General features: G+C 34.3%; 1 protein-coding gene across 2 annotated transcripts; it reads left to right on the top strand.

Annotated features, from left to right (window-relative positions):
• Positions 1-348: 348 nt before the first annotated feature.
• On the top strand, positions 349-14,693 carry LOC143225939 (microtubule-associated protein Jupiter-like). 2 transcript variants are annotated; one of them, XM_076456190.1, is made up of 5 exons: positions 355-646; positions 1,411-1,519; positions 12,058-12,350; positions 13,129-13,218; positions 14,216-14,693. In XM_076456190.1, the coding sequence occupies exons 2-5, from the start codon at positions 1,458-1,460 to the stop codon at positions 14,317-14,319; spliced, it is 549 nt and encodes a 182-aa protein (XP_076312305.1). In that variant the 5' UTR covers positions 355-646; positions 1,411-1,457; the 3' UTR covers positions 14,320-14,693. The 2 variants fall into 2 exon arrangements, with proteins under 2 accessions (XP_076312306.1, XP_076312305.1); XM_076456191.1 differs by lacking the exon at positions 13,129-13,218 and having other exon boundaries at positions 349-646.
• Positions 14,694-21,740: the final 7,047 nt, after the last annotated feature.

Raw genomic sequence — 21,740 nt, 5'->3', positions numbered from 1 at the left:
ATTTTTTGTTTGTATTTTATCAAAAGTTTTGTTACCATTTTAATATTAATAATACGCCACGTTAAACTGGATACATAATGGCAGAAAATTCTATAAAACACACGTTGTACACCTCAGCTTTACTTTTGACATATTTCCTCAGTTGCTGCCGTCCCGATACTAGTAGTTTTTAGATACAACCATGATTGTAAAATTTCAAGTTCTACCACATCTTGCTACCAAGAACTCTCCAGATTCACTGATCCAAAATTTTCAAAGGGATTTTATTTCTAGAACGTGCACTGTAAACGGATTCGTGGAGTGTAATCTAGTGGCACGAGAAATACGCTGAACCAATAGGAGCAGCGCGAGTCTGTTTCAGCTTACCAAAAGACCGTACGTTTGTGTGAGAACACAGTTGCTAAGCGTCGTGAAAACTCGATACGAACGAATTTGCCTGTTTTTTCTTGTCTTTCACCCACCAAAGACTTGAGTCCGAAAACCAGTATTAATGTAGGTAGTAGAAAATAGACCACTGAAACAGAATAGAATAGAACAGAAGTCTTCTCAAGGTTTATAAATATAGCGTTCGTGAAATCAAGTTCTATAAAGACGCTTTGTGCTATTGCTTAGCAACCCAAGTAAAACTGAAGCTGACATTTTCAAGGTATTTTCTGAATTAGTCTAAACTTTTTTTTATCAGTTTCTATCACTTTTTTTTCACATTCGTGATTAAAATAGGTTATTTATTTTTAATTCAGGCAATAGATGATTAATTTTGACCTCTTGTACGATTCAGCAAAATGACTATTTAAATTAAATCAGTTACTGGTTATCGTATAAATGTCTTTCCAGTTGTGTTATGGTTAAAATTTTAACTTTTTAAGCAGTATTAACTGTTGAATTCTTCAAAATGTTTACCAACTAAAACAGTTAAATCTAACCTTTAATTAAGCACATTTTTATTCATAGCTCATCCATTTCAAATTAATACTTTATTATATTTTTTGGAACATAAACATACTTAAGAAAAGCCAAAAACAGAAATACCCTTTCCTCCTTATTTTCATAATTATTTATTTCTGTCAAATTAGATATTTTTTTTACCCTATACTTTACAACTATCAGAGTACTATGGAAAGGTTAATCCTCCTACATCATTTAACAACATTATTATGGTTATACCTCATTATTGATTCATCGTGTAATTGTATTTTGTTTTGTCTAAAAGATTGTTATAAACATATGCTTACATGTGGTATGATCAGTATTTATCATTCCTGTTTGCTGTTTCTTTGTTATTTACTAAACACAAATCTGAGAACATGTAAGCATGAACATTTTTCATTTTAAAAAAGTGAAATGATTTTCTGCAGTAAGATATGTTGAAGACTTGTGGTAAACCTAAAATATTAACTTTTTCTTCTGTAGTTCCTCGTACACGGAATTGGTTTCCCAGTAATCTGTCTCAGTGAACCATGTCTCCCATTCGTAACTTTTACCATGTGGAAATTGACAAAATTGGGCAGGGTAAAAGAAGGTAAGATTTTCTTCCCTATTATTCTGGTTTTGTGTATTTTTTAAGTACGTTATAATCCCAAATATGGCGAATTATGCGGGATCTTGATTTACGAGCCTTTTGTGTAAATTAAATTCTTTACATGTTTCTTGTTTGTTCGTTTTTAGGAAACATAGAGGGATAAGAGTTATGAATTTGAGTTCGTGTTTAACATAGCAAATAAATAACTAGAGGGTTTTAAGCATTCAACGAATTTTTAACAAACTACTTTAAGCCCAAACACACGCGGGGTATTTCAATATATTAATTGGTTAAGTTCACTTCCAACTAAATAATATTTAGTGTAAAATGGTTTTGTGTAAATTTTTGTTGTTTTTTATTTTATATTGAAATTATTTTCTTATGAAGGAGGAAATATATTATGTAGGAAGCTAATGTAAAAATCGAAATATTCGCTTGTGCATATGGTTACTTTCTCTGGATTTTGTAATAATTTGTTTACTGTTAATTAACACGTGAAACTGAATTTTTGTAATTAACTCCTGTCATCTTCTTGGTTGAAGTTGCACTTAACACCGAATGATTACTTCAGTCACACAGTTGTGAACATATAAACTGTTCTGACTGGCAAACAGGGTTGTTTCCTGAACGTCTCTTGACAGTGAAAGAGTTTTTATACAAATATTGAAAAGTTATCATGGTAATGTAAGTAATTACTAAGTAAGAACGACTCTCCAGTTTTTACATGTTTGTAGACCGCTGTGAATCTTATGGCATTTTAAACATTTTTTTATTATTTGAACTACGTCTTTTGCATCGCCAGCTCTTTAAATAAATACATAATTAACCACTGAATACACATCAAATGTGTGGCTGGTACTAAAAACCTTTACATGTCAACAGCAGTAGTTTATTGTATGGCAGGGAAGTATTTCCGGTTGTGGCTTACTTATGTCTTTCCTGAGTAGCTCGTACGTGTATGTTTGTGTAGTAACTTGTGTCGTTCCTCAACGACATCAACATTATTAACTGTTTACATATTCTGTTTTAGTATAACAAACAAGCACAATACAAGTAAACGTGAAGTAACTTTAAGCTTAATTATCTCAGCTTACTGTAAAGCTGTGGCACGTTTCTACAAACAGAACTGTAACGTTAAATACTTTACTGTTCCTTAGTAATTTGTTTGCTTATTTCGTTGATATTTTAAATTTTACTTTATCTTTTCATCGCTGTTGTCTGATGATCAGAGAGTGATTTCATAGACATGTATATATGAGAGTTTTCGCAGTTTCCACATAAACTTAACTTGGTTAATCGAATTTTTATTTTGTTGCTATACAGTTCCTGTTAAAGAGTTAACTTTATTGTATAGACATTAGGTGTAATTTTTGTGTTTGTGAAGTTTTTAGTTGATTACAAAGTTTTTAAAGTAAACTTTATAATGGAACTTTGTCATTTTTGTCGCTATCCTTTATTCTTCTGTGGTTCGTGGGTCTCTTATGGTTAATTCCATTAAGTCCTAGCTGTCCAACTGAGAAATTTACTCATATGTGAAAGATGCGTACGTGCACGTTTTAACTTTTAAAATATCAAATTATGGATAACTTTTTTGTAAATTATTTAACTCCTGGATGCATGTAGCCTAGAAATTAAAAGTCTGTATCTAAGGTGACTAAAATGCCGGAATCTATAAATCGGCAAGTGTAACTAAAGTACCTTTACTCAAACCAGTAATAATCTTGTGACTAAAATAATAAACTATGATAACACTGTGATCAACGTGTTAAAGACTATGTTAATCACTGTGACTAAATTAGTAGGCTGTTGTGACTAAAATAGTAGATCATTCTAACCACTGTGGTTAATGTGCTAGAGACTATGTTAGCCATTGTGACTGAAATAGTACATTGTTCTGGCCGCAATAATTAACATGCTAGAAACGAAGTTAGTCATTTTGACTAACATATTAGACTATCTAATCACTCTAATTAACGTGTAAGAAACGAAGTTAATAATTTCGACTGAAATATTAGACTATCTAATCACTGTAATTAACGTGTTATAAACTGTATTTAACACTGTGACTAAAATAATCAACTATGTTAACCATTGTAACTAAAATACTATACTGTGTTAACCACTGTGGCTCATATCAGAAAATGTGTAATCGATGGTGACTAAAATGTCAGTCTATATATAAATCACTCTGACTAAAATATCGGACAATGACAGAGTAAAATGCTATACAATACTAACTACTTTGATCAGAATATCAATCTGTGTTAACTACTCTAACTAAGCCACTAATCAGATTATATTAACCACAATTACTATAATTATCAGAAACGAAAATTACCTACTAGAACTGAAATACCGGAGACTGTGCTAATCAATGTTAATTGTCAGCTTGCGACTAAAATGCTAGATCTCTGTTAGTTAACTCCAACTAATGCAAGAAACTCTCTAGTAACTGGCACTTATTAAGTGTTAGAGACGCTGTTAAATACTGAAGTTAAATATCATTAACTGAAGTAACCATTCCTGCATCAGTTTTATTCACCACAGTGGTTTTTCACTGCGGGCATCTGCGATTTTATTGTTAATTTTACCAAAAATTGTGTATAAGAACATAAAGATATGTACTCTATTTAGACTTCAAAGTTAAGAATAAGCTGGAATTTATGTTAAAAACATAAAATATTGTTATTATATACCTACATATATATATACATAGAGAGACAGAGGTAGATTTTGAGAGTTATCGTCGTTGCTGAGCTGGCTTTAATATAGCCAAAACGCTAGCATCCATGTTTCGTTAACAAAGATCGATTTTTGTTGTAATGTAACATTGGGCCTCCCTAATGTTTAGTTATAAATGTATGTCATACGCGTACACATATACGTATTTTTCTAGAAAATACAACGAATTCCATATTATCACATATATTACATCTATAATAATGATAATATTCGGTCTTTATTTGTCCTTAAAATGCTCGCTCAACTTACCATCTCATTGACCATGGACGCGTGCTTAACGGATGTGAAAAAAAGGATGTACATGTACTTTGTACAAGAACATCTTAAAAGCTTAATATTGCAAGTTTATTGACAGTATTAAGTACTTAATGCTTGTGTTTTTCTTATAGCAAAGCCACAGCAAACTATCTGCTGTGTCCACCGAGAGGAAAGGAATTACTTCTTTAATACAGATACCGAAATATATAAGTTCTCTTGTTTTAGGCTCAACATTAGTTAAGCCGTTATTAAATGTGGCCTTTATTCGAAAGAGACCAATTAACACTGTATTAAAGAAGAACTGTTGCAATAAAGAGACTCTAATAGTTATATTTAATAAATAATCGGCTATAACCAGTAAAACAAGCACTATCCTACTTGTTGAAGGTAGTTTTGTCACATTATGTCGTCAAAACCAATTATTTTAAAAGAAAAACCTCTCATTATATTTGTTTATGGCGGTGTATGTGACTTGATGAAAATAGATTCCATAATTTTGCATTTGTTCCCATTATCGTTTTACCCCCATCAGTGCGTCAAGTTTAAGGAACAAAACTCATGTACCATTGATGAACTTTTCGCTCGAAATTTTGTCCCTTCTGAATTTTTAAGTCTATTACATTTCACCAAGGATGAATATTCTTCGGAATAAGTGTCTATAAGATATAAAAATATTTTGAAAATTTGGAAAAGTTTTCGATCATGGAAAAGGGCAAAAACTGGGAAGTAAAGGAAAGAGAACCAAGAATGAAAATCAATTGAAACTGCTTGAAATTAAAAGAGAAAGGTGAAGAAAATCCAATATTGGCTTCCTGGTTTCGTCACTATATTGCTGTCGTCAATTGGCCAGATACGCAAAAAAGTGGCGAGCACATTTGAAGAGTTGTGATTTTGCTGAAAGAATATTTAACCCTGGATATACTAAATATTCATTGTTTTTTTCTAAACTTGATTATTTTTTTAAGTCTTGATGAAGACTTACTTATTGTACATGTTCCGGTTCTTCAATTCCTTAATGCGATTTTACGATTTTCACCAGTGCTAATGATGTTAGATGTAATTTAAGCAAAATAATGTTGAAAAACATACTGATTTTTACCATTATTCATATTTGACTTGAAGTGTAAAAGTACTTTATTATGATAAGCTTAAGAGTCGAATGACATCCATTTCATCCAACATTTTCATCAAGCAATTTGATATTAACTTTTTCAATTATGTCTGGACATCAGGTATGTTAATGACACTATTCCTTTTTTTCCTATTTTTTATTTCCTTTTTTTACTAGAGAGGAAGAAAACAAAAAAGACTTTCTTTTCTAAACGTTATTGTGAGAGAAAAAAGCAATAACTCGTTTGAAATCCCTATGGATGGACAGTTCAAACAAACACATCCATGTATGTGTCGTAGGTTGAAACAGGAAACTTTATATTTACGATAATTCCTATATACAGGATTGAGCATATATTTGTTTGGTTAAAAAAGATATTTTAACCAGAAAATAAGTTGTATGTGATTGTTCAAAAGCTTAAATCTATTTTTAGTTTCATTTTGGCAAAGTTTTAAAACTCAGCTGTGGTCTTATAGCACACCATTAGTGATCAGAACGTCTCCTATAATTTCTCCTTCAAAACCATCACTACAAAGTATATATTTACATGCATGTATGTAAAACGTTTTATCACGATTTAATCGTAAAAGCTTAAACGCTAGAGCTTAGGCTTTGTGTGCAAAGTAACATAGAACCTACACAATATAATCAGTGTAGGTCTATTATGTAAATAATACCTACCAATATTTTGATACTTACACAAGAACAGAAAAATTTATAAATACATGTTGAGGAGAGTTCAAGAAACGTTACATCTAATAATATTAGAAATTTACTTGAAAAGTGAATCGCATTCTAATTAAAATACTTTTTAAATTTTGTTTATAAATATAGTCGTTTCCTTGACTAATAATTAGGGACAGCGGTAAGTCTACGGATTTAAAATGCTAAAATTAGGGGTTCGATTCCCCTTGGTAGGCACAGTAGACAGCCTGATGTAGCTTTGCTATAAGAAAAGAAAACACTAGTGATTTGAAATGAAAAGGTTAAAGTAATTATATGTGAAATTTCTGTTTATTTGAAATAGTGGAAGATAAGAGGTTAAGGAAGTCTCATGTTCTCTGCCAGTGACTCTGACACAAATTTAATCTGACAACAATTACACTGACAGTTTAGAAAGAATATTAGTTTCTTTATACGTTTTTTATAAGTTTATTTTTTTAAAGGTATCGTTTTAGTAAATATATTTTATTTGTAACCTAATTTCACGCAATGTTTTAAAAGCTGAACAGAAGTTAGCCTTCAAAAGAAGAGTAAAAATATTTCTCATTCCAATTACAGTAAAACAAAACAACAACAGGTTATTGCGCTATAATTGTTTAGATTTATTCGTGAGGTCTGTGTGTATGTGTGTGTGTTTACTTGTATACATTTCACGCATCAAGATCTCAGTGTTGTATATTCATATCTTTCTTACTGACGTTTCACTAATTGTATAAATCACGTGACAAAGATACAGTCGCGCAAAATTCACTATGTCACTTCCAAGAAGTAAATGCATGATTGCCTCCCTTTGTATTTATTAATACGTTTATTTTTTCGTTCATTTATACCGACACCTGGAAAGTATGAACGAATAAAGGGTCACTTATGAAACACATTCAAAGTATTCGCATTTCATTCTCACATCTTGTGTAGAGACCCTGTTGCATTCACAATAGTTGTAAATTGAAATTAAATGTATTGTTGATCGTGCTATAAAACTTTGTGGTCAAAAATAGTCCCCTTTATTTAGGTAAAATTGTTTAGCGTGATTTTTTAATATGCAAACCAAGTCTTCTACGTAATGGCAGTCATAAATGCATCTCTTATTGTGCGAATATCTGCTTATCAGAATCTTAAAAAAAACGTTTTATTAGTTTTTGTTGGTGTCGTTTTTGTTAGTGCGTGCATCACAAAATGTACGTCTCATTAAGGGCATACAATGACCAACCGCATCACTAAAACAATAATAAGGGATGGAAATATAGCTTTAACGTCTGTAGGCAACTCTAAAAATAATATCTGCCTTAACATAATATGAAAAGTAATTTTGCATATTGGTGGTTATAAGTTTCAACGCTGTTCCTTAACGATTGGCCAGGTTGTTAGGGCGCTTGACTCGCAATTTGAGGGTCGCGAGTTCGAATCCCCATCCTACAAAACATGCTCGTCCTTTCCACCTGTGGAAGCGTTATTATGCGCGGTCACTCTCACTCTTCGTTGGTAAAATAGTCGGCGGTGAGTGGTGATGACTAGCTGTCTTCTCTCTAATCTTACAATACTAGCCCCTTAGTGGTACAACGGTATGTTTCAGAACTTACAACACTAGAAACTGGGTTTCGATACCCACGGTTGGCAGCGCACAGAGAGCCCTTTTTGTAGTTTTATGCTTAGCTACAAACAAACGTACTTATACTGTTTAGTTATGGATAGTTAGCACAGATATCTGTCGTGTAGCTTTGCACAAAATTCAGAACAAACGAACAGTCTTTAACGATGTGATCTGATTCCTGATTTGTAATCGTCCCCCGAAGACCATCGAGTTGATATGCCATGTTTATGATCAAAGATAAACCCCGGTATTTCCAAGACACAAAAACTTTATGAAAATGGGGGTACACTATGCGCAACGCTCAGTGCTATTTTTTAGCAGCATTTGCTTTAAGACAGGGTTTTCCTTACCTTACATGAAGAGTTGATAATACAAATAACTGAATAAACAAGTTATATGAATAGAAAAAAAAACATAAAAAAGTTGAATTAGGCTCTTACATACTGGCACGAGTTACTTCGACCACTAGCAAAACATCTACACGTAGAATCAAATTCTTGTTAACTGTTACGAGTTACGTTAATCAATAGTACATCTCTACGCAGAATGAATTACTTGTTAACTATTACGACCAATCAGGCAAACTACTAAAAAAAAACAAAAACTACACGTAGAATCAAGTCCTTGTTAATTGTTACAAGTTACCTTAACTATTAATAAAATACTTACACGAAGATTCAGGAACTTGTTAACTTATGAGTGATGCTAACCTCTAGTAAATAGTTTACATATAGAATCAGTTACATGTTTCCTCTTACAACCAACCAGAATGTTTGCTGGCTTCCATCACAGCTCCTTAGTCGTGACTTCTTTCTCGCATTTCTTTTTGAAAGAGCTGCCTCCAACATTTCATGTAACTGACTGATTGCACAAACATTTTGACTGAGGTTTAAGGTTGCTACTCTTGGTATGGTTTACATATACTAACATTTATATAGTCCAGGTTTCAATAGTTATGGTCAGTACAACATTGATAGTTCATTGTATAGCTGTGTGCTTAAAAACAAACAGAGGGCCGCCATGGCCAGGTGGTTAAGCTCAACTCGTAACCCGAGGGTCGCGGGTTCGAATCCCTGTCACACCAAATGTGCTCGCCCTTTCAGTCGTGGAGGCGTTATAATGTTACGGTCACTCCCACTATTCATTGGTAAAAGAGTAGCCCAAGAGTTGGAGGTGGGTGGTGATGACTAGCTTCACTGGCTTGTCTTACACTGCTAAACTAGGGACGGCTCAATGAAGAAAAAAACGGTATCAATGATGTTTGAAATACAAGAACTGGACGCAAGAACAATGGAAGAAGGTGTTATTCAGTAAAGAGACTCATTTCTTCGTACAGGGCCAAAGAGGTCTGCATGTTCGCAGATCTCCAGGTGAGAAACTTCGAGAATCTCACATCAATCACTTCGTAAAACATCCCTTGAAGAAAATATTTTGGGGCTTTTTCAATTACTGTGGCGTCGGAGACTTACATATTCATTGGTAAAAGAGTAGCCCAAGAGTTGGTGGTGGGTGGTGATGACTAGCTTCACTGGCTTGTCTTACACTGCTAAACTAGGGACGGCTAGCGCAGATAGCCCTCATATAGCTGTGCGCGAAATTCAAAACAGGCAAACAACAAACAGAAAGTATATGGCTTAGGTGAATTAATGGATTGCTAGTTAAAAATCTTTATGTTGAAAACTAGTCCCGAAACACAATAATATAAAGGAAAGGCTTTGGATTATTAATTATTGTGTTTTATAACAATTCCGTCTTTTTAGTGTAAAGAAGCTTGTGAACAAGAACTAAGTCCTCGCGAACCCAAACCTTTTTTTTTTGTTGAGTTTCGCAAAAGGCTACTAGAGGCCTATTTGCGTTAGCCGTCTCTAATTTTGGTGCAGTAGTAAGAGGGAAAGATAGTTTTTTACACTTGTCGCCAATTTCGAACTACTATTTACTGACGAATAGAAAGACTGATTATTATAATATAACAACAGAAAAAACGAGAATGTTCGGGAATGGGTTTCGATCCCACGACCCGCAAGTAGCGAGTCCTAACAACCACGCCGAGTCAAATTTAGTTATTGTTTGGTTTAAGGTATGAAAATGATTTGTTTAACTTCACAAAAGGTTGTTGCTCTTCAATTTAAATACAAGTATAAAATCCCTTCAACTGTTTGGCGATAAGTTAAAACATTATTAATTATTTTGTATAATTCATTAGAAGAATAATTTCCCCGAGCGATGGAATGAACTAGATTACTCATTTTAAATTGTACACCTCAATTACACCCTTGTGCATATTAATTGAAACAAATGGTCATTTTACAATATTTTCAGCATGGCGGCCGGTGTAGGCTCGCTGGACCCGCTGATTTCCTTTAATAGTCATTGTTTCACACAGACGTCGTCATTAGCTGTGTTTTGCAGTACGGTCGATCTATTTTTGGGATATATGACAAAATTTTGGGGAATATTACGTCATTCAAAATTGCGTTAGAAGGGCAAGGAGACCAGTCAAAAAACAACTTCTTACCAACTCAATGAAGAAAAAACGGTATCATTGGGGTCTGAAATACAAGAACTGGACGCAAGAACAATGGAGGAAGGTGTTATTCAGTGACGAGACTCATCTCTTCGTACAGGGTCAAAAAAGTCTGCATGTTCGCAGATCTCCAGGTGAGAAACTTCAAGATTCTCACATCAATCACTTTGTAAAACATCCCTTGAAGAAAATGTTTTGGGGCTTTTTCAACTATTGTGGCGTCGGAGTCTTACATATCACAGAAAGTATGATGCGAGGACCACAGTACATCGAAGTTTTGCAGAAAAGAGTCGTTCCAAAATTGAAAAAAGAGATTTCCAGATGGATCTGGCATTTTTCAGCAAGATCTGGCTCCGTGCCACATATCTAAACTTGTGGAGAATTTTATGACTACAACGTGAATAAAGGTGCTGGGCTGGCCTGGAAAATCTCCGGACTTAAATCCTATTGAAAATCTTTGGGCGATTTGTGAAGAAAGACTTTGGGGAAAAGACTGTACTACGAAAGATAAGCTAATTGAGGCCATAATTGAGGTGTGGTACCGCGATCCAAAAATTAGTAAAGATTGCAGTCAGCTCGTGGACTCGATGCTAAAGCAGATTAATGATCTTCTGAAAAATAAAGACAGTCATATCATCTATTAATTTGTGAGTAATTTTTGGATTCTCAGAAATAAAACGCAAAAAATTGAAAAAAAAAATCATAATTTTCCGTCTTGTTTCAATTAATTTGCGCAAGAATGTATAGTGTTTCAAAGAATACCTTTTTGGAAGCTCTTTATGGATCCATGATATGAGAAAAACCTGTGTCACGTAAACTCTCAAAAAAATAACAGATGTAGTAACATAAAGTGCAGAACATGGCATCTGATTACGCGTCATGTGATTTGAAGTGCAAATGATTGATCGTTCAGAATAGGTTAGTAAATAAACATCTGGAAGAGATAGCTTTATATCTTTACAGTTGGGACCAGGGTTGGTCTAGTTGGTACTGGCTAGCATACCTGACATTTGAATCAAATATGGCCACCGTCATATAAAAGTGTTGTTTGATCTGGCTCCTGATTCTTCTTATATTTATATGTATCTGTTATCATCTGGTTACGAGGTGAATATTATCTATAGAAATAATACTTCATATGGCGATTTTTGGACACTATTGCTGTTTTATACCTTGCTGTGAGAGGACAAGTGGCCTACAATCTTGTCTCAACACTCACTGGCGGATAGTCCGTTGTGTAGCTTAGCGCTTAACAATAAAAAACAGTTATAACATGTGACTTATTACGTATCTAGCCATTTGTCACAACAGTAAACAGTTAAATTATAGAAGAAAGTAAAGTTCTAAATGATGGTATTAAATTGGTCGATCTTCTTGAATTTCTTGGAAAAGGTTGTTATTGATTTAATTGTTCTCCTAGGTAAAACGTGCATATTCTAAATACAAAATGATCAGATTATATCTGTAATAATCTTCATGCATTAAAATAATTTCTTAATTTTTGTAAGTAATGTACCCAGTCGTACACTGTCTTTTTCTTTTTATGCCATCAATTCATTATTATGCCATTAAAACTTACTGTTTTTAAGGGTCATCAGACCTTTGGAAAGACCAAGTAGCAACATATTTGACTCAACAAATGATCAAGATGGGTTGAAATCCCCTGCTGCTAAGAACTATATGCAGACCAGCATTTTTGGATCTGATTGTACCTCCAATAAGTGTCACACCCCTCGACGTAGACGTTCTGATGACACACAGAATAAGCTGTTCGGAAGTGATGTAACAGACATAACACCTAGGAAAGTTTTGGACAGAATGAAATCAAATATCTTTATGGAACCTGATCCAGTCACTAAGCCTTACAGCGCTAAGAAACATGGTGAGTTACACAGCGTGAATCTTCTGAACTGTGTAATGGCATCTTAAATAAATATATATTACATAAAATATGATCTTATACTAGAATATCAGTAGTTGTGATGAGCAGTTTTATAAATTAAAATTAAGCTCTTTATCTACGAATATTTCATTTGCCCAAAATACACAAAATCTTACTTATTCCAAAATTATTGACTGTTCTCCTAGCTCTTTGCCAAGATTTTAGATTAATTGTACTTTTGTTGTATTTAGCAAAATTTATATAGTATTCAGATATTTTCTTTAATACGAAAAAATGTTTTAAAACTTCGGGTGCTTTTCGTAAGTTTAGCTTCTGCATATTACTTTTGTAAATGAAAGTAAAAATAATACTCCAGTCATTCAAGAATTTTGTCAAAGAAAATTAAAAAAACACCTCTTTGGCAATACTATTGGTATTGGTAACAAAATAACCTTATTGAAGAATAAAAACATTTTTATAATTGTGATATCTGCCATGATATTCAGAATGAGCCAAGTAACGAATATGAATGCAATGTAAATATTTGTAGTGTACATAAACGTTTATAGCCTCTGTGATCGAAGGAGATACGTAATTTTGTTGTTAGTGCATGCTTCTATATACGTATTGGTCATGTAATGAACTTGATAAATAATGATGGAACAAATAGGATTTAATATCAACGTAATGTCACATGAAACTCGTATGTTTAGCATGAGATTAAGCTTTTGTTTATTTTGAATAATCAGATAATTTGTTTTGTTTATATATATTGTAGGCCCTGTTCATCGTAATCCAATCACTGGAGAAGTATATGATACGTCAATAAAACTCAATAGCCAAATAAGTGCACATGTAAATGGAACAGGTATGATTTTAAAAATTTTAGTTCTAGGTTCATAAAAATGGCTTCACAGGGAATATGGTTTAGTCATTGAATACTTTGTCTGATTTCGTGTTTGTTTAAATATACATATTGTCAGAAGAGTTAATATTTTCCGTGTGTACAGACTAAAAATGTCTTAACATTTAGTAAGTCATTTCGTCAGTAGTCGGTACAAAACCAGTTTTGTAGTTTTATAGTTATTTACTTCTGTCAGATTCAGCAATTTAGAAATGTGTCAAAACGTTTGTGTCACATTCTGTGCTCATGTATTTTTTCTGTCTGAAGTTTTATTCTAATTAACTTAAATTTTAGCTTGAATTATAATAATTAAGTTTCAGTTTAGTTGTTTTTTCTTTCTTTTTAACATTTTTCATCTAGTTATTGAAGGGGGCGTCATAAAGTGACGGTTAATCCCATTATTCGTTGGTAAAATAGTAGCCCAAAATTTGGCGGTGGGTAGTGATGACTAGCTGATTTTCTTTTACTCTTACACTGCTGAGGTAGGGACTGCTAGCGCAGAGAGACTTCATGTAGTTTTGCGCCAAACTTAAAACGAATAAACAAACACAATGCTAAACAATGGGTTATCCGTGCCCTGCCCATTGCGGGTTATCGAAATCCGATGTTTAAGTGTTATAAGCCATCAGTTTTACCATTCAGTCACTGTAGGGAACAGAATATTTTGATTTAAGTTTCTCGTGTCTGAAGAGATTGTAGATCTTAATTCTGATTATGCAATTCTTAAACTGTGTTTTAAACATGATTTTATTTTCTGAATTTATTTCTTGTTTTGTTTATTTTTATTTTCTTTATTAAAACCCAAATAAAAATATCTCTTAACACTTTGTGCTCAAATCTATTTTAGTGTATGTAGCTGTCACATGTGTACCCAGACTTTTCTTGTTTTACTTAAAGAAGGAAAAATTACAAAAATGATTTATTATTGCTACAATTCGTGTTTTTTATATATTCTTAACAGAACCAGTAAGCCCTTTAACAAACAACAGGACACCAGTTAGTCCAAGCAGTCCATCTGTCCATGTCAGAACTCCTCCTGGTGGTATATCTTCTGGAATATTCTAAAATACAATCAGGAGTAATTACAACTGTTCTAAAGTTTTTGAGATAAATTTGTTTTCCAACATATATTGAAATAAATGTTTTGCTCAGTACTTAATTTACGAATAAAATTCAATGGGACAAATTTTTGAAAAGCTTTTATTTAGCAATTAGATATGTAGTAGTAAATTACCCAAGTTTCAATATGTATAGTTTTGATTAATATTTTTTAGCTCTAATATTTTAGCACATTTAATAAAACTAATATCTATATGAAATTGAACCTTCTTTGGAATATGTGTTGTCGTTTCACGCTATATTTTTTTAATTTTTAATTTGCATGAAAATTGTACGAATTAAAATATTTTCTAATAAATTTTATATATCTTCATTTATAATTTAGGAGCTTGGTTAAATGGCAAAAGATTAATTTTGTTTTCACATTTATTTCAACAAAAGTTTGATTATTTTTCTATAGATGAATAATACTGTAACAAGTCATGAAATATAAAAATGACACTGTCCAATGTTACAGATAAACATTGGGACAGAACATGTTTAAATGGTGCCGTCGTTGAGAGTCATAACGACGGCAAGACAGTTACGTAAATGTTCTACTTATTGTGACCTGAGACACCACATTGGTGCATTAGTCCCAGATAAAAGAAAACGATGAGCTAAAAAACTGTGACTAATGCGTTGTCTTGTTAGAACAACATCCACTTTCCGATCCTTACGGAAGCAAGATGGCCAAAATTCAATATAGGGTTTTATTTGGAAAAGTATGTTTTCACATTGCTCACTCCAAGTCGACTGCCTTGAATAGTCCATGTATGGAACAGACACAGCAGTGATAGCTCCAGAGCAGACAGACTCAGCTGCGGTGTCGGCGAGCTCGTTCCCATGAATACCAACGTGGCCTGGTATCCAGAAGAACTGGATAGAAAAAGATGTTAAAGAGAAATGGGCCAGTCGGTTTTGAATTTCTACGAGAACAAGGTGAAGTGGTTCCAGGGCCAGTAGAGAACTAAGCAAGTCAGTATAAATAGTGCAATTTGCGTAGCGCTTAGCTTTATGTGATCCAGGGCAAGAGAAATGGCATACAGTTCAGCAGTGAACACAGAAAATATAGAGGGAATTCTGTGCACAACCACTGAACAACAACAAACCATGGCTGAGCCCACAGAGTCACCTGATTTCGAACCATCCTTCCATTTCCATTTATAGGGTACTTCCAATCAGGAGTATCTGCTTTTCTCAGATAATTTAAAGAAAGGTCACATTTGGTGATTGAAATAAGCCATGGTAGGATGGACTGGCAAGTAGATACAGCAATGCTATCCAAGGACAGACCCATTTCGTCCAACTGTCCCTAGATACAAAGGCCAAAAGGAACAATGGCAGATCGTCTGTTCTGAAAACGTATGGCCCACTGAAGAAGGAAAGCACAGCTCCAGGTGTGATGCTGTGGTAAGGACCAAAGTTCCGAAGCATAGAATAAAGACAGTTGCAAACAGCAGAGGTGTAGAGGAGACTCATGATACTCTGTGTATAAGCTCTTGACTGGGGAAGTGCGGAGAGCCCCTGATGATGAATTGGTCCTGACAGAGCCATAGACCAGTGACCCATAGCCTAGTTTTGATCGAATAAGAGCACGATATATCTTTTGCATAGAACATCGAACCACTCCACAAGTAGTGGAAGATAGGACGCGGAGGATGTTCAGTGTTCTTGTACATTTGACTCGTAGCTGCTTGATGTGTGGTATAAAAGTCAGCTTACGACCAAATATAAGCCACAAGAACTTTGTTTCAGGGATCACGGGAAGCATAACTTCACTGACACGGGGTTCAGGATCAGAGTGAATACTCCGTTGACGGCAAAAGTGCATGCAAACAGTTATAGAGAGCGAGAAGTTAAAGCTGTTTGCTGTGGTCCACTTCAGTAAACGACTGACAGCAGTCTGTAGCTGCTGCTCAATATACTTTGTTCGACGACTGGCCTGAAATGTGAAAGCCATCGACATAGAGTCCGTTTGCAACAGTAAGAGGGAGTTGTTCAGTGATGACATTGATTTTGATACTGAAAAGTGTGACATTCAAAACACAGCCCTGAGGGACTCCAAGTTCCTGTTGAAAAGAACGGATAAGTGTTGAACCCACACGAACTTGGAATCCCCTTTTCATTAAAAATTTTTAAAATAAATAAAAATGGGCAAATGACCACGTAACCCATATAAGTGAAGGTTTTGCAAAATGCCATACTTCCGTGTAGTACCATAAGCCTTTTCAAGGTCAAGGAATATTGATATAAGATGTTGTCGTGCGAGAAGGACTTCTGATTGATGTTTCAAGTCGAATCAAGTGGTCCATGGTGGATGAGCAACAGGAGGTTGTTGATTCGAGGAACCAAACAAGACGAGCATTAACCATCCTCTCTGACGTCTTACAGAGGCAGCTCGTCGAAACAATTTGACGGTAGTTTGAAGGAATCTTGAGATTCTTCCCAGGCTTAGAGAGAGGTAGGACAATAGCCTGGCGCCAGGCATAAGAAAAAACATTCGCCTACCAGATCCGGTTAAAACAATCAGAAGAATAGCAAGAGAAGCAGGAGATTGACGGCGCAGCATGTCATAGTGTACATCATCAGGTCCAACCGATGTACTGCTAGACCGATGAAGGGCCAGTTTGAGTTCCACCAGTGTAAAGGGACGATTATAGTCGTAGGGACGATCAGCTCGAAAGGAACGAGGTAAGTAATGTTTTGAATCGTTTTCAAACGTCGCACCTCTTTTTCTTTCAATCACTTAGAGCAAGAACGAAAGTTGGATGGGTGAGAGCCGTTACAATTAACGCAAGGAGGGTCTGTTTCACACTCATAGGCATCGTGGTTCTTGCCACTGGAACGAGCACACGTCAAGAAACCACGACATTATGTCCTCAAGTGACCGAACCGCTGACATTGGAAACATCTGAAAGGGTTTGGAATATATGGCTGTACCTTGCTATTAATATAATGTGCCTTGATGGTGGCAGGTGGACGCAGTGATGTAAATGTTAAAATGAGGACATTGGTCGGCATCATAATTCCATGTTTGCGAGTAGAGATACGCCTCATTGCAGAAACTCCTTGGGTGGAGAAACCAGCGAGAATCTTTGACTCGGGGATGAAATCCCTCTCAAAAATAACTCCTTATGATGAATTCAAAGTAGTATGGGGAGTAACCTCAATGGGTATATTTACAATTGCCTTCGAATGTTAGAGGAATTCACTGTGTTTAGATGTGGATGTTCCCACCAATATATCGCCAGAGCGAAGCTTTTTGACTGACTTTGTAGAACCAACAAGTCCCTCTTGTCCCTTCTGAATAAAAAAAGTAGGCATTTGCATTAACTGTTTGTCTGAAAGAGAATGTAATATAAGAAAATGAGGTACGGGTGTTACAGATGTTGAAGATTGCTGCTCAGAGTTTTCAAGACGTGGTCGTTTACATATGGACCGTTTCTTCACTTTTTTATTTAAGTTTTTGTTTGGAGGATACATAATAAAGAGAAAATGTTTCGGTGCCACTGACCCCACCCGTCATGGAGCCCTACAAGGGTACGCACTACTATGTCAAACAAGAACACTACAGCAAAGCCAAGGTTTCGTGAGCACTACATCCAAACACCAGCATCAGATACAATGGCCACAATACCTGTTGAGAACATCTAACACTGGTACTTGGTTGACCCTAGCCCAAGTGAACCAGCTGATTGACCCTAGGGGGACCACACCAGGGCCGCCCGTCTAAGGAATTCAAGTCCAAAATAGTATGTTAGGGTTGGACCCCTCAACCACCAGGATCTTCTCCTCCCCTTCACGACAAACTTGTAGGTGGGTGTTTAGATCCCAGAGGAGGTAAACTGAAAGAACAAAATCTTCTCTGGGAGGTCCCCTTATCACGTAAAGGAATCGTCACTGAGGGGTTAGGTTATACTGAGGCTATTACTGACGTTCAAATTTGAGACATCTATCAATTTTTAAGAATGACGTCAGAAATGGTAGACTATGAAATACATATATATTTGAGTTTAAATTCTTAAATACTGTGTTCTGCATTCATTCTCTGCGTGATGAAATATTTTTATATTCTATAGTGCCTTCCATCTTCAATCGTAATATAAATATCAAAACTATTCGGTATATTTCATTTTTTCTCAAAATATTTATTTGCTGTTTCGAAGTGAACACTTACATTACCTTCATTGTATGCTATGCTGTTTAACTACATTAGTCTAAGTTAACGTAAATTTGCCTAATGACATGGCTAATTTGATTAAATTCGTATATATTTTTAAAGTTACCTTTGTTTTAAGCAAATGTATTAGCTACGAATAAATGTAATCATGTTTGTTATCATCATTAATATAACATTTGTTATTCATCCTTAATTTTTAATACTTTCATCTTGATTCAAGACACTTCTTATTTTATATTTCTTCATTTTTTAAATAGTTATTTCTTTTTTATTTACATACTTTTATGTTGCTAATATTATGGTCTCCCCTTTGGGATTTTATGATACATTCTTATAGTTTTATTTGCGTGCGCTTAAATAAAATCATGTTTAATCGGTTCGTTCAGAAGGTTTTTTGAAACTGAATTTAGAAGTTCTTTTCTATGAGTTTGTTTTATCACAGTCAATGGGATTATTTTGAATTGAAATGAAGTATATCAAAAATCTCTATCTGTAGTTATGTATAAAGTTACAATGAACTTTCTGTTCTGTGCCATCAGGGGTTTTGAAACCCTGCGTTTAGACGTATGAGTCCACAGGCTTACCGCTGAGCCACAAAAAGCTAATATATTCTCAAACAAAAATATTCCAATGGCAAAAGTTATTTCTAAAATATTACTGTATATTTATATGTGTGTTATTGTGTTGCCATTCAAAACTACAATAATATGAAAAATTCAATATAGAATAAAAATAGTTTTCTTGGAGTATCTGCAATTAAAAATAAAATATTTATTCTTAAGATCACCTATTATAATAATGTTTTCATCGTATTCTATTGGTTCTTCAAATATTGATGCATCTCTCTATTTAACATTTCAATATTTTTTTATGTTAGAAAGCATGTCTGTTAAGAACTTTGAAATGATGTTTCCTACAGAAAACAGTAACTGAATACGGTCACTCGTAAATGCAAGTATTTATGTACGGAGTAACAATACCAGTTACTCTAAACGATATCATTTATGTGTATAATAGCATTTTCTGTATTCAGTATCTCAACTTTAGATATCAGAAATGAAGATTATTATAATTCAAGTTTGGTTATTAACACGTTGTTTTATTTTAACGTAGACCATTTACGACCATTACACCACCATGAGTACCAATATGAAACATTTTCGGATTTAAAACATATTTTTAATACCATGGATCTTAGATGAGATTCAGTAGATTTAAAATCAATATTAATAATGTCTCTTCTAGCTTTGAAGTCTTTAGTTACTTTTAGAATGTCTGTTCTAAAAGTATTAAATGTGTAGATTAACTTGCTGACTTTGTATTTAAATGCTTAGTTTGGATGAACATCCAGGATTGATGGTTTTGTTGTTCGTTGTATTATACGAGCACGTGAGGGTCTTCTCATCAAAAATATATGTTCTTTCATAAAATAATAATATGTGTTAGCAACAGGAAAGTTTACTCGTCACTGCTGTATGCAACTTTGGAAAGATTAAACACGGCTCTACATGCAGTCACTATAAAATATAATAAAGATCATTAGAATCAAGGGAAGCAAATACGTTCAATTATTAGAAAACATATATAATAATGTGTGTTTATTCATTCTTTCAGGCTCAGAATTTATAAGCCTATAAATACAGCAATATTGTGTTTCTGTAAATGATGCACTTAGTGTGTAAGAAACATAAAACTTGCAAATTAATCTAGAAATTATCGAATATGCCAGCATAGATGGAATCCTACGTAATGGGGCTGTTTGGAAAGTTATCCCACTATAACAATGTATGGCCAGGTGGTTAAAGTAATGGACTCGTAATCTGAGGGTCGCGAGTTCGAATTCCCGAACTTTTAAATAGTTTAAAAAGTTACATTTTCACTCAAACCTATGAAAATCCAAGAGCATGATTCATACTTATTTCGTTTGAGTTTTTTTTTCCAGAACTATTAAATGTATTTCCATATTTCGTACTTTTAATTAGTTTCTTACAAATTATTTTTAAAATATGTGGCGTTAGTGTTCAAAATATTTAAAAAATAAATGTAAGTAAATGAAGTTTAAGTAAATATGAACTTTAAAATGTTCATTGTTTTCGTATCCAAATATACTCAAACAATAAAAAAACAGTTACGATTCTAATAGTTTCATAGAGATAAGTTTGACAACGGAACATAAAAATGGTTTAGTATCAGTTGGTGAGACGGAAAAGAGAGTTTGATGACAAAGAAAAGCACAACGATAACCACAATAGTCATTTAATGTTTATGAAACTTCAACACACATATTGTATCTTCAGCAAACTACATTGAACAAGATAAAATATACACATCACAAATATTTTTTTAAATTATAAAGGTACAGCTTTTGATAATTAGAATTCAAATACTAAGTAAAATAATGGAATCAATTTAAAACAGTGGTGCACAAACTTTTTGAGTCAGGGGCCACAAACAGACTTCTCGTAACAGTTGGGGCCACAAAAAAGTGAAGATTAAAATCGTCCCACAGTTGTTTCAAACAAGATGAACATCACATTTAAGAACATACAAATAGCGATTATATCAAATAGTTTGCACATTATTTTAAGAAATGTTATGATACGTCAACTGTCACAAAGTCAGTGCGATGGATGGTGCTGCATGTAATCTACGAGCTTAGAAATGTCCGGCTTGATGTTTGACGTTGAAAGACGCAAGACTGCTTCCACGTAATCATCAGTCAGCTGATTGCGAGTGTTGTTTTTGTTCAGTTTCATATGCGAGAAAGCCTGTTCACAGCAGCACGTGCTGCCAAAGATGCTGGTGTGGACAAGTGCGTTCTCTTTCAGATTAGCAAATGTATCAGGCAACGTTTTGTAGAAGTCAAGCAAACTGTTTTCTCGGTAAATAGCACGCAGTTAATCAGATGCCTGGAGATCAGTAAGGTCGAGCTGATATTCTGCTGACAAGTCATCCACTGACACACTGAACGGATCAGCAAAAAGTTTCATCAACAATCTGCATTGGTCAAAGTCATGAAACCGTGAGTTGAAGGATTGAATCAACGTATCTAGCTTCCCAACATAAACTTGTGTGTTAATGTCCTGATTCTTCTGTAGCTGTGACTGAAAAGCGGGAAAGTGCACGAAGCTTCCTGATGTTGCTTGCTGCCGGAACAACTGCAACTTTGTCCTGAAAGCTGAGACGTGATTTGCAAGCTGACAAA

Source organism: Tachypleus tridentatus, chromosome 9 (assembly GCF_004210375.1).
Source record: "Tachypleus tridentatus isolate NWPU-2018 chromosome 9, ASM421037v1, whole genome shotgun sequence".
In the NCBI taxonomy this organism is placed as follows: Eukaryota; Metazoa; Arthropoda; class Merostomata; order Xiphosura; family Limulidae; genus Tachypleus; species Tachypleus tridentatus.
The sequence above is the reverse complement of the archived record's forward strand: the minus strand, read 5'-3'. Positions and strand labels throughout refer to the sequence as shown.

Coding starts and splice junctions, on each gene's coding strand:
- LOC143225939 (XM_076456190.1), top strand. CDS start 1,458: ATGTCTCCCATTCGTAACTTTTACCATGTGGAAATTGACAAAATTGGG. Junction 1,520..12,057: donor ATTGGGCAGGGTAAAAGAAG/GTAAGATTTTCT, acceptor ACTGTTTTTAAG/GGTCATCAGACCTTTGGAAA. Junction 13,219..14,215: donor TGCACATGTAAATGGAACAG/GTATGATTTTAA, acceptor TATTCTTAACAG/AACCAGTAAGCCCTTTAACA.